The 13,094-nt window shown below is 55.2% G+C and overlaps 1 protein-coding gene across 4 annotated transcripts in view; it reads left to right on the forward strand.

Annotated features, from left to right (window-relative positions):
* Positions 1–4,651: 4,651 nt before the first annotated feature.
* The window catches only part of ABTB3 (ankyrin repeat and BTB domain containing 3), a 295,803-nt gene continuing 287,360 nt past the window's right edge, over positions 4,652–13,094 (forward strand). For all 4 annotated transcript variants that reach the window (XM_051846041.3, XM_051846043.3, XM_051846042.3 and 1 more), the window contains exon 1: positions 4,652–7,381. In XM_051846041.3, the coding sequence (XP_051702001.1) occupies positions 6,238–7,381 (1,144 nt within the window). In that variant the 5' untranslated portion in view covers positions 4,652–6,237. The remainder of the gene's footprint in view (positions 7,382–13,094) is intronic.

The following is a 13,094-nucleotide window of genomic DNA, read 5'->3' on the forward strand; positions in this document are numbered from 1 at the left end:
CAAAGTCACCAGAAACCCAACAAACTGGTTATGGTTGTTGTTTCTGTCTTTTCAGGCAAGTTTGCATCCATATGTACGTATTTAGCTCTACACGAAGCATTTTACATAAGTAGGATCATATTTTACGTGCTCGTCCAAAACCTATTTAAATTTTTTTTCCATAACCAATATGCTGTGTAAATAAAGGTCACCATCATTATTCTTTGCAACTGTTTGCTATTCCCTCGTAGGAATGCATCATGATTCATTTCACCTGACCTTATTGAAAGACATTTGGGTTGTTTCCCAAAGTCCTCTGTGAAAACAACATTACTGTTAGGGTTCAGCAGGACTTGGTCCCAGCTCAGGCAGATGCTTGAACCCTGGAAGTCTTACATTAATGGCTGACGGATTCAGGATAAAGGCTTGATCCAATTATGGTGGCTGGCAGGCAATACTCTGGTCATTCAGGGCCTGCCCTTGGCAAGCAGTGCTTGTGAGAAGTTTGGTTTTCTTTTTTTTTTTCTTTTTTTTTTTTTTTTTGACAGGCAGAGTGGACAGTGAGAGAGAGAGAGACAGAGAGAAAGGTCTTCCTTTGCCGCTGGTTCACCCTCCAATGGCCGCCGCGGCCGGCGCACTGCGTTGATCCGATGGCAGGAGCCAGGTGCTTCTCCTCGTCTCCCATGGGGTGCAGGGCCCAAGCACTTGGGCCATCCTCCACTGCACTCCCTGGCCACAGCAGAGAGCTGGCCTGGAAAAGGGGCAACCGGGACAGAATCCGGCGCCCCGACCAGGACTAGAACCCGGTGTGCCAGTGCCACAAGGCGGAGGATTAGCCTAGTGAGCTGCAGCGCCGGCCAAGAAGTTTGGTTTTCTAAGCCCAGTTGGGCCTAGAGTCTCCTCCTGCTTCCTGGATGCCCCTCTGTATGACTTCCACCATCCACGGGACCCCACCAGATGCCGATGAAAGGGACCGCCTGGCCTCGGACTGTGAACCTCCAGTATTGGAATCAGAATCAATCTTCCTTTCCCCTAAGAAGCTCTTCTAAGGGGTTTTGGTAACAGTCATGAAAAGCCCACTGAGGTAATTGCCAAGAGCATCCTGTGGTCTTTTGGAAAATGTGCAAGGGGTGCCCTGGGAACATCAGAGGGAAGTCACAGGAGTGCTCGTGTACATTAGCAAGCTCACTCCAAGAACTTGATCACTCTCTACCCCGCCATGGCATGCCTTCATCATGACTGACATACATCTCTGGAAATTCACTAGGCAAAATAGTCCCAGTCATTTAATTTCTACTCTCTGTTTACTTTCATCTTTAATATTTGTGTATTATCTACTTGCATTTCTTAGAGGATAACATATGCCAGACTTATAGTTTTGAAGAGTTATTTAGATACAAGAGAGGTACTATGCAGACGCAACCATATGTGGAATCCATATACCAAGTAAGATAGAAATAATGGAATATTTTGTAGCCACAAAAAAAGAATATTTGGATGAATATTTAACCATAAGGGAAAATGATAATATTATAAAGTTTGAGGATGTTTTTAAAGAAATATCAGAATGCAAAATACTTTACAGAATAATCCCAACTATATTACAATATACATGTTTAGAAGAAAAAGGTTTGGGGAGGGAATCAAGACAAGAAGGAAATGCAAGGAATTGCTAATGTTTGTTAGCTCTGTGAGACAGGATTTGGGATGCCTTACACTTTATTTGAAATGTTTGTTCTTTTTGCAGACATGGGATTTTCTAAAGACAGTAACATATCTTTATGTATTTATTTTTTAGTGAGAGAGAGAGACAGAGAGAAAGGTCTTCCTTCTGCTGGTTCACCCCCAAAATGGCCACCATGGCCAGTGTGCTGCGCCGATCAAAAGTCAGGAGCCAGGTGCCTCCTCCTGGTCTCCCATGTAGGTGCAGGGCCCAAGCACTTGGGCCATCTTCCACTGCCCTCCTGGGCCACAGCAGAGAGCTGGATTAGAAGTGGAGCAGCTGGGACTCGAACTGGCGCCCACATGGGATGCTAGTGCCACAGGCCAGAGCTTTAACACGCTGCACCACAGTATTTATTATTGTCAGTGTTTGGGGTAGGGGTCACTTACCATCAGTTCTGAGTGTTGTTGAGAATGATTAACTTTTATGAGCTGAACAGGGGCAGGCTTGGTTTATCCCTAATACCAAGGAACATGTTCCATAATACTGGCTCTAGATTATGACCAACAGCCCTGCTGGTGGAGTGCACTGTGTATAAGGGAGAGAAGCCAAGCACGTAGCACCCAGAGCATAAGAGAAAGGGCGTGCATGTCTGCTGAGATATGGCCAGTCCTCCTTCCGCTCAGCCTTGAAGGATAAGTTGGATTTTATAGGCAGCATTTGCTAGTTTTTTCTTCCAGTGCTCTAGGAAATCAGCATTTGTTGCAGAAAATAGGAAAATGTAGAACATAATAACACGTTTATAGAGTTATCATATGTGGAACACTGTCCCAAATCCTATATAGGGAAAATTTCATTTAACCCCCAGCAACCCCATAAGGTGGGTGTGATTATTTTGCGTATTTCAAAGGCAAGGAAATCAGGTGCAAAGTGATTGGATGAGTGACCTCGGGTTGCACAATTGGAAAAGCAGCGGAAGCTGTACTGGAACTCAAGTCAACTTGCTGCCATGGAAGGAACAGAATTAATGTGAAGCCCCTTGCCTCCAGTCCCTTTCTTCCCACGCATGCTTCCTCTTGCTGCCTGAGCTCCGCTGAGTGGTCAGCACTCAATGTCATCCGTGCATAGGTGGGAACTGAAGGCGTGGGGGGCGTGAGGCTACAGGGGAAATGTGCAGAAAAGAGCAAAGGGCCCTGCACCACAGGACTGGGGAACCGCTCCTCAGTGTGGGCTGAGCATAGAGGAGTCAGCGTAGAGAAAACTTGACCATGGGAACCTTGGAGCGGAATCTTAGCGGAGGCGAAGGAAGGGGCTTGCAGGGTGGCGAAGGGCGGAGAGGAGTGTCCCCCGCCGAGCGAGCAGCATCTGCAAAGGCATATCAGATGGAAGAGACAACACCCTCGCTTGGAAAGCGGCGAGTGAATGCTGGATGACTGGCGTGGGACACAGGCGGGTGTGTGTGTACATGCACATGTCTAAGCATATCTGCGTGTGTGTGCATGTTTCTGTGTGTGCGTTGGTGTGGGAGTGTGCTCAGGAGGCTGCTGGGGGCCAGGGATGGTAAGAGGCCAGAGAGGAAGGCAGGGTTGAGATCCTTAAAGGGTCCTCTGTAAGATTCAGAATGTCACGGAAGGAGAACTGCGGTGGTCCCTGGAAGCCAGTGCGTCCGTATAAACTTTATGTGCAAGGCAGGGGGGAACCTGTGACTCTCTTTCACAGGGTCGTTGTTTAGAATGATGAAATGGGAACTGGTCTTTTGGAAGACTCTTGGACTGGGGGATTTGGAGAGGGAAGAGGCAGGCGGGAAGGAGAGCAGTTGGTAGAAAATTAGAATAGTGCTAGGACGGTAGCTACAGCATGATGGGGGGTTGGGGGCTGTCCACTGGGTTGTCCGAGAGAGTGTTGGTTCCTGCCACCCCCAGCTTCCTTGAAGTCAAACTCTTGTCTGTGTTTAAGGTATAGAATGTGATGTTCTGAAACATGTACACATTACAAATGATTACCACAATCAAGCTAATTAACAATCCATTGCCTCACAATTACCTTTCTTGGTGTGGGTGGTGAGAAGCAGCAAGATCTCTTTGCAAATGTCAAGAGTACAGTAAAGAATGACTAACCGTAGGTGTTACACCACACAGCAGGTCCCCAGAACTGAGTCACCTTACAACTGGCAGCCTGGACATTTGGCCAGTGTCTCTCCCTTCCCTGCAGTCCCCAACCTCTGGGAACCCTCATTCCCTCTGTCACTAGGAGGTCAACTCAATTTCTTTTTAGATTCACAGATCAGTGAGGGCAGACAGTGTGGGTCTTTTTGTGTCTGGCTTATTGCCCTTAGCAGAATGGCCCCCAGGGTCAGGAGGGTTTCCTTCTTTTTAAAGGCTGATTAATATCCTGTTGTGCACATGGATACCCACACATACATGTGTGTGCCATTTCTTTACCCACCTGTCTATGTGCGAACCCTTTGCTTGTTTTCATACCTCTGCTATTGTGACGACAAGGCTGCCGTGAACATGGGAGTGTAGATATCTGTTTGAGATAGGGATCTGACTGCCTTTGGGTCTTACAGGCCTAATTCCAGGACGACTGTACCAATTTATATCCCCCCAACAGTGTGCAAGGGTTCCCTTTTCTCCATATGCCCACCGACACTGGTTATCTCCCGGCTTTTCTAAGTAGCCATCCTAGCAGGTGTGAGGGGACAGCTCACTGGGGTGGTTTTGAGGTGCAGTTAGTTCCCTGTACCTGTTGGCTACTGCTCAGCATTCAAAGGCACATCCTTCCTTCCCTGATCGACAATATTTATTCAGAGCCTGCTCTAAGTACTCAGACTAGTAACCTAGTGTGGCCAGGGGCCAGAAAGTAGCAACCACAGAAGGCAGAGTGGGCAGGGGACGCAACAATGCCAGTCTTGGGGGATCTGCACGGGCTCCCTAAGCTGAGAGGCAGTAGGTGGGGTGTTGTCCACTGGAGATTTTTTTTTTTAAGATTTATTTATTTATTTGAAAGTCAGAGTTACAGAGAGAGAGAAGGAGAGGCAGAGAGAGAGGTCTTCCATCCAAAGGTTCACTCCTCAATTGGCCACAACGGCCAGAACTGCAGAAGAGCCAGGAGCTTCCTCTAGGTCTCCCACCTGGAGGGGCCCAAGGACTTGGGCCATCTTCCACTGCCATAGCAGAGAGCTGGATTGGAAGTGGAGCCGCCAGGACTCAAACCGGCACCCATATGGTGGCGGCTTTACTGGCTACACCACAGCGCCGGCCCCCCAAGGGGATTAAGACCTGGTTTCTAGTGGGATGAGTGGGGGAGAGAAGTACGGCTACACTGCACACCCATAGCACAAGGGTCCTCCGAGCCACCGGACCCTGTTTAAGACTGAGCTATCTGGAACACTGTTCACCAGGGGAGCCCCGTGGAGCGAGAGCCCTCCCTCCAACACAGCCCGAGGACAATGAAGGATGGCACAGGGCCCTCCTGGCTGCTGAAAGGCACCCACTTCACGAGCCCTGGTGACCGGTGGGTGGCTGGCATCCAAAGCCTGGGCCTCCCAGTGGCGGCCATCGCCTGGGCCCCTCTGCTCGCCTGGGTCATTGCCTTCCACCCCCGAGCAATCTAGGGATGAACGAAGGCCGCATTAATTGGTTTTGGGGGAGAGAGAGGGAGGGAAAATACAGGAACTAGGAAAGAAAAAATAATAAGAAGAAAAGTGAAATCCGAAACGCGGGGGAGCATTACCTGCCCAACCCACCAGTCTCCGGTCCTGGCACCAACGCGGGGGCCGGAGGCGAGAGGCAACCGGAGGGAGGCGGCCTCCGCGTCGCTGTGCTCCTGCGGGTCCCCCAGTTCCCAGGCCGCGGGTCCCCCAGTTCCCAGGCCGCGGCTCCCCACTTCCCGCAGCCTCGGTCGTGGCCCGGCGTGGTGTAGGGGCGGGGCCGCGTGGGGAGGAGGAATTTTACCAAAAGAAAAAAAAAAGCGCGAGGTAATTAGCATCCTCTGATCCCATTGGCCCTCCGCTGGGCCTGCTTTGCATACGCCAGCCCCGCTGGCTGCCAGGGGTTTGCTGGGCTTCGGCAGGGTTTGCAGCCGCCGCGGCCGCCGCCGAGCTTCAGTGCGGGGCGGGCGGGCCCCGAGCGAGCAGGGGCTGGAGCCGGGAGCCGGGAGCCCGCGGAGCTGCGGCGGCGGCGGCGTCTGCGGTGGTTTCCGTCCTGCAAACGCCGGGGCCGGCACCCGGCGGCTTCTGCGCCCCTCCGGGCCCAGGAAGGAGCAGCCCAGGCACTTTTTTTTTTTTTTTAAATTTTGGAAGACAGGGGGCGAGTGCAGGCGGGCGCTTCCCTCCTGGCCTGGCACGCTCCTCGGCGCGCCCCAGCTTCAGCCCGGATCCTGGAAGATGACTCCGGGGGCTGCCCGGTGTATTCCAGCGGCGGCGGCGGCTCGCAGACGCAGCGGGAAGTAGTAACACGGGGTGGCAGCGGCTGGTGGAAAAGTGAGCCGAGGCGGCGCGGACTCGGCTCTCCCCGCGCGCCCCCGGCGCCCGCTGCCGCTCGCCGCTCCTTCGCCTCGACTCCCCGGCGGCCGCAGCATGAAGTGGCGCAGAGATGGCCAGGAGAGGTAAGAAGCCCGTGGTGCGAACGCTGGAGGATCTGACACTGGACTCGGGTTATGGTGGCGCGGCGGACTCTGTGCGCTCCTCCAACTTGTCTCTGTGCTGTTCCGACTCGCACCCGGCGTCCCCGTATGGCGGGAGCTGCTGGCCGCCTCTAGCTGACTCCATGCACAGCCGGCACAACAGCTTTGACACCGTCAACACTGCCCTGGTGGAAGACTCCGAGGGGCTGGACTGCGCCGGCCAGCACTGCTCGCGGCTGCTGCCGGACCTCGACGAGGTGCCCTGGACGCTCCAGGAGCTGGAGGCGCTGCTGCTGCGCTCGCGGGATCCCCGGGCAGGCCCTGCGGCCCCCGGCGGCCTGCCGAAGGACGCGCTGGCCAAGCTGTCCATGCTGGTGAGCCGGGCGCTGGTGCGCATAGCCAAAGAGGCGCAGCGCCTGAGCTTGCGCTTCGCCAAGTGCACCAAGTACGAGATCCAGAGCGCCATGGAGATCGTGCTGTCCTGGGGCCTGGCGGCGCACTGCACGGCGGCCGCGCTGGCCGCGCTGTCCCTCTACAACATGAGCAGCGCCGGCGGCGACCGCCTGGGCCGCGGCAAGTCCGCACGCTGCGGCCTCACCTTCTCCGTGGGCCGCGTGTACCGCTGGATGGTGGACAGCCGCGTGGCGCTGCGCATCCACGAGCACGCCGCCATCTACCTGACGGCCTGCATGGAGAGCCTCTTCCGGGACATCTACGCGCGGGTCGTGGCCTCCGGGCTGCCCCGCAGCTGTAGCGGCCCCGGCCCAGGCTCCGGCTCGGGCCCGGGCTCGGGCCCTGGAGCGGCTTCGGCGGCGGAGAAGGAGCGGGAGGCGCCGGGAGCGGGAGCGGCGAGCGGCGGCGCCTGCAGCGCGGCCAGCAGCGCCAGCGGGGGCAGCAGCTGTTGCGCCCCGCCAGCCGCCACCGCCGTCGCCGCAGTCCCGCCGGCCACGGCCACCGCCGCCGCCGCCAACCACCACCATCATCACCACCACGCGCTGCAGGAGGCGCCCAAGTTCACGGTGGAGACCCTGGAGCACACGGTCAACAACGACTCGGAGATCTGGGGGCTCCTACAGCCCTACCAGCACCTCATCTGCGGGAAGAACGCCAGCGGTAAGTGGCCGCCCCCTCGCGCCCAACTCGGCCAACTCGCGCCGCAAGTTTGCCTCGGGCCCCCGCCCCCACCCCGCAGCGCCTTCCCAGCCACCCGCCACGGCCCCACGCCTCTGAACTGGGTTGCAGCGCTGGGGGCGGCCAGCGACCCCCATGCGCTTGGGACCTGCGCACTCGGCGCTGCAGCTGAGGTCCCCGGTCCGGGAGCCCGCGGGCCCACCCCCGAGGTGGGGCGGAGCCGGGTGGCGGCTGTCCTCGGCCGGCCGCAGGCTAAACCTGACACTGATGTCTGGAGCAGGTTGGATCGTTTGCGCCTTGTGCCTGTCGGGTCTTCTACCAGGACCCCTGCTTGTTGTGACCTTGAAGATGCCACCTTCTGTGCCCACGAGTTTGGCTCTCTAGGACTTGGGCGGGGGCGCGCCGCTCTCCCTGCCACCTGGTTCCCATGCCTCGCCCACGCCTTCGGGGGACACCGTGGGTGCCTGGGGGAGCCAGGGCCCCGCGCTGGGAAAAGCAGACCGATCAAGAGCTTGCTGGGCCTGGAAACCATGGGGTGTGTGTGTGTGGCGGGGGGGGGGGGGGGAGCCAGGAGGACTCGTCGCTCCCAAGTTTTTTTCCAGAGCAATTTTTTTCCCCGAGGGTGGGGGCTGCGCAGTGACAGTCCCGACCCCAGACCCTCGCCGCTTTCTGCCCGGGAGCTGAGGCTGTCACCCCTTGGTTGACGGGGCGCCCCCAGAGCCCCAGGCAGGGCGGATGGAGAGAGGGGGCTAGGGAGGGGTGGATGGCCAGCGTAGGGCGTGGTCTTCAGCACGTTCCGCCGCCCCTCTCCGTAGCCCCCTGTTGTGGGCGCCAGGGTTGGGTAGGTTCGAACCCGCAGCTCCCGCGGCGGAGGGGTGGGCGTCGCGGTGCTAGCCGTCTGCGAAAGCCGGAGCTAGGCACTTCAAAGCCTCAATTTTCCACAGGAAATGGCAGAAGCGTAACTGGAGACGCTACCAGCGAAATCAAACTTTTTTACATATTCGGCGGTTTGGCTGGAGGTTGCGTGGTGGTGGGAGCCGAGAGGCACGCAGCCTCCCTGGGCGGATCTCATTCAGGTTGCTGCCTGCCCGCTGGCCCCGGGCCGACAGCGAGAGGCGGCGGGCGCGGCGCGTAGCGGCGCGGCCTCCGGGGATGCCCAGGGCGTGAGGGTGCGGGGAGCGCGCGCGTGCCTGGGGCTGCTGTATGCGCGGTGGCGAGCGGCAGCCCTGGACCCCTGCGCCTGGGTGGCATCCTCGGTGGGGGAGGGGAAGGAAATCGCAGAGCGCGTGGGGGTGGCGGGATCCGCGTCGATAGATCCCCTCGCCTTTTTGGGGTCTCTTTTCCTGCCGAGGGCGCAGCCGCCGAGGGCCCCCTCCCCCTCCGCACAGGAGAATGGAAACACCTGGGGAGGAGGCAGTGGGCTTTGGGCATGCTTTTCCAGAATGTAGAATTCACCAGCCGAACCCAAGCACCTGGGGGCTGGGTGGTCCTTGGTTTGGATCCTACCCTAGCCAAAGAGCAAAGAGGGGCATTGTCGTCTCCCCTTTTGTCCCCCGCCCCCCACGTGCTCCCAGTGCCCGGGTTAACGGCTGTCTGCCCCACCTTGGCCGCCCCATTTCCTTAGGAGTCTCCCATCTTGAAATCTGGGCTCCCCGCTCCTCCTGTTTGTGGTCTGGGCCAGTTTATTTCTCTGTCCCTGGGCTGCCCCATCTGCAAAGGGAGGGTCACCAAGGGAACACCTGCCCTCCTCGCCCCACCCCAGGTCTGTCTGTGTTGGCAGCCGCTGGGTTTTTTTCGAGTCGGTTCGACGTTTATGATCTTAAAGACAGTGTTGGTCCTTCTGCGAGTAAGTATAGTTTAGGGAAGGAGAAACCCGCAGAGCTGCTGTGGGCAGGCCCGGTGTGTGGCTGCTGGGCCTTGCCGTCTTTCCCACACCACAGAGCTCAACTGCTGGCTTCCAGGGCCTCTGCAGCCTTCTCTGGTGTGGAAGACGCTGTCATTGCGTTTGTGATCTCTTCATCTCATTTCCTCTGGGCTTGTTTAGAACGGCAGATCATGATGGCAGGAGAGGTTAGCGAGGACTGAGTGATATCGTGGCTATTGGAAATGTAATTGAACATCAGACCTATCTGTTTTGCATGGCAGTCTTTTTGATCTGCAAGCCTTATTAAGGAGCGCATTCTTTAGGTGGTGGTTCCCACCCCCTCTCCCCTGCCTTCAACTCAGTAGCATCACTTATCCAGTTGTGAATTCATTTTGTTGGCCAATATTGGTTGAGCAGTTTCCAGGGGCTCGCCCCTAGGAACAGCTAGCCATGTACCCAGCACTGATCTCAACCCGGTGGGTTCTCAGGGTTCCCTCGAAAAGGTACTACGACTGTCCTCTTACCCAGAGGCAGAAACCAAGGCACAGGGAGCTTGAGAATCTTGCACACGAGTTCCCTGCCATCCTACTGGCCTGAATCACTTGCACAGAACAGAGACCCTGCACCACCTGACCTCCTTGGCTTCCCAGCCTGTGCACCTATTGCTCCTAGCAAGTGGAACCGGGAGTACTGCATTTTGCATGCATTTTGTATCTTCTCCGAAGCCTGAGAAAGGGCCTGGCACACAGTTGGATGCCTGTTGAGTTGAACAAGCTACTCTGTTAACTCAGCGATGTCCTAAAAGAAGCTCTTGCATTTCGAGTTTCTTGGTTCGTCTTTGCAAGTCTTTCTACCTTGGTCTGTGCCTCTTGCCGCCATCTCTGCACTTGTCCACCCTTCTCATTTGCTGCTGTTCCTCTCTGCCCTGAGACTACCTACAGAAAACAGAAGATAATCGCCGCTAAGGGAATGCATGAATGGGCTGTCCAAAGAAAAATCACACCCGTGTGCTATAAGGCATGAACTTCATAGTAATCCGAAACCCCTGTGGGGCTGCGTGGATTGTCAGCTGGGAGACCCGGGCAACGCTGGTATTTCTGTGGATTTAGACACTGGGATTGGATTGGATTGGTTTTGCCACAGGTAAATCAGGAGCAAGTGGAAGCACTTCCCCTGCCTTGGTGTGCCCCTTTGGAGCTGGCCAGCTCCCTCTCTTGCTTGAAGACTTGGCTTTAGAATGTTTGGCGAGGGCTCCCTAGAAGCAGCCACTCCGCCTTTCTTGTTTATCATTCCATCTCCCTCCGTCTTCCCCGGCCTGGTACTGGCTCTGTGATGATCCTCACTGTTGTGTGCATGTAACCAGCCCATTCCGTCTCAGGGTTTTAAAACTGGCCAGCGCCTGTGGAGGCAGTGGACTCTGAAGTCAGACTGCCTGGATTTGAATTTCTGGGCTGTCATGTTTTAGCTTTGTGTTCTTGGGTATGCTACCTGGTCTCCCTGAGTCCAGTTTCCTCAGCTATAAAAGAGAGGTAGTAATTATGAGGATTAAATGAAATGACACGTTGTGAGGCCTATTACAGCCTGGTCCCCGAGACATCGTGCAGCTAAAATGATGGCGGCAGTTGCGACAGTCCAGGCATGATGATGTGTCTTGGCTTTATCACTTCCAGATCAGCTCACCCCAAGGGCTTGGCGTGGATGGAGCCAGCAGGGCACAGAAGTTTACCTGGATTTTTTAAAATATTTTTTAAATTTTTTAAAATATTTTTAATATTTTTTAATATTCCCATGCCAGATAGTTTGGTATAGCTACCTCAGGGATTGATCCTTTGGGCACAGCCCCACAGCCAAGGTCACAGAAAGATGGTTTTGGTCAAAGTGAAATAGCTTATTTATTTGTGTTTTGTAACTAAAAAGGCATCTTTAGTGACAGGTACCAGGGAACTTCCTGGGGTGATCCCTAATGTTGGAAGGGTATGGGGACAGAGATACATGCATTTGTCAAAACTTATGCCATCATGAACTTAAGATTTGTGCATTTGCAAAACATCTAAGTTTTTTTTTTTAAATGTATAGGTTTTCCTGAGTGAAATTGTGTTTTACATGCAGAAAGAGTTGGAGGGAAGCCTAGAAGAGGCCAGGCGGTGTGATAGCAGGGGAAGGGAGGGGCTCGCCCTCGAAGATCCAGACTCGATCACGGCTCTGCCGCTTTCTAGCAGGTGGCTTGATTTTCGCTGAATTTGGTTTTCTCATCTGTACAGTGAAGATTAAAAAAAAAAACATGAAAAAAGGAAGAAAACCCAAACCTCCCACAGAGGGCCATTATAGGATTAGATCAGATACAGTTTGTGAAAGCACCGGTCACACAGTAGGCGCTTGGTAGATAATAATGGCTTCCTTAACACAGCAGATTGTTCGAGCTGGCAAGAGTAGTGCTGCTTTGGGGATTTTGAATAGTCTTCCTCCTTCATTTCAGGCATCCCCAGTCGCTTTATAAACATTAATTAACCGGAGCCCGCACTGGCTTGGGGGGGAGGGGGCGGGGGTTGGGTTTCAGGTCTCTCCCTTAGACCTGTGGATCCTGAGTTTGTATAAAATGCTTGCTCAGCACTTTTCGTGTCCCGGAGCCCGATATGCTGTTCCAGGGGGCGGTGTTGCTGTGCTGAACAGAAATCATCATCGGAGCAGCCGGGCCTCGGAAGAGGGCCGGCGGACATGGTCTCAGGAGCCAGCCCCGCAGCGTCTGTGCTCTCGGAGCACGTTTTTAATTAACTGGCTCGATGTAAATTAAGACTAGGAATTTGGGTCAGCAGAGGGTTATTTGGTTTGCTGCGCAGACTTGCCAGTTGAGTGCCGGGGCGCTTGCTAGCTGGGTGTTTCCTGAAACATGAAAACAAAAGGAAGCCAGGAGGGAGCCACTAAGAAGCCTGGGGGGTGGGGGGGTAAAGGGTTGGGTGCTGTGGGTTTTGGCATAGGAAGGAGACTGATGATTCTGACTCTGTGACCTTGAGCCAGGCACCAGACTCACCTGTAAAATGAGGCTGATTATCATCTGCTGAGAGGTAAATGCACGCGGGATAAGCAGTAATTGGCTCTGGGGTCGGACACACCTGTTAGCTGCAGGTTCCCTATCTGTGAAATGGGTATTGTAGTCATCAGAGCCACACTCGTGTAGCTGATTACTGATTAAGTGCCAGGTGCTGCGTGAAGAGCACCAGGTGTTTCCTGCATTGCATCAGCCCTTGTAAAAGACAACCCCAAATGGCAGTGGCTTAGCCCAGCAGGAGGTCATTCCTTAGTCAGATCTGATTGGGAGGGGTGGGGGCGGGAGGAGGTGAGAAGGCCACTAAGGTGCCAAGATTGAGTCATGGGGGTTGGCTTGGTCTTCAGCCCGGGCCTTCAGTGCTACCCTGGGACAGGCACCCACCCTGTTGATAGAAGGAAAAGAACACGGAGGGTCTTAAGGAAACAGGTACTGGCTAACACCTTCACTCTGGGTGCCCATATGTCATCGGCCCTCTGTGGGTCCTCACACACAGCACATGCTCTTTTCCCTAAGGGAGGCACCCAAATCCCATCTGGTCTCTTGTTTCCAACTTCAAGTTCACGATCTTCGGGCAAGGTCCAGTCACATCCATTGCACTGAGTGTGGCTTCTGTGGTCCAGGGACCCCTGACCCAGACACCCATGTTGCCTGCCCCTCTGCATCCACGTGCTGTAGTAGAACACGGCAGGAGAGCCGCGACAGGACTCCCATTTGGAAAAGGGGACCATGAGAGACCCACAGTGAGCGCTGGCCTTTAGCAGTGAGGAATTGTGGCCACGCAGGCG

The sequence above is a fragment of the Oryctolagus cuniculus genome, chromosome 11, assembly GCF_051225735.1.
Source record: "Oryctolagus cuniculus isolate XC-2025 breed Fujian yellow rabbit chromosome 11, ASM5122573v1, whole genome shotgun sequence".
Classification (NCBI taxonomy): Eukaryota; Metazoa; Chordata; class Mammalia; order Lagomorpha; family Leporidae; genus Oryctolagus; species Oryctolagus cuniculus.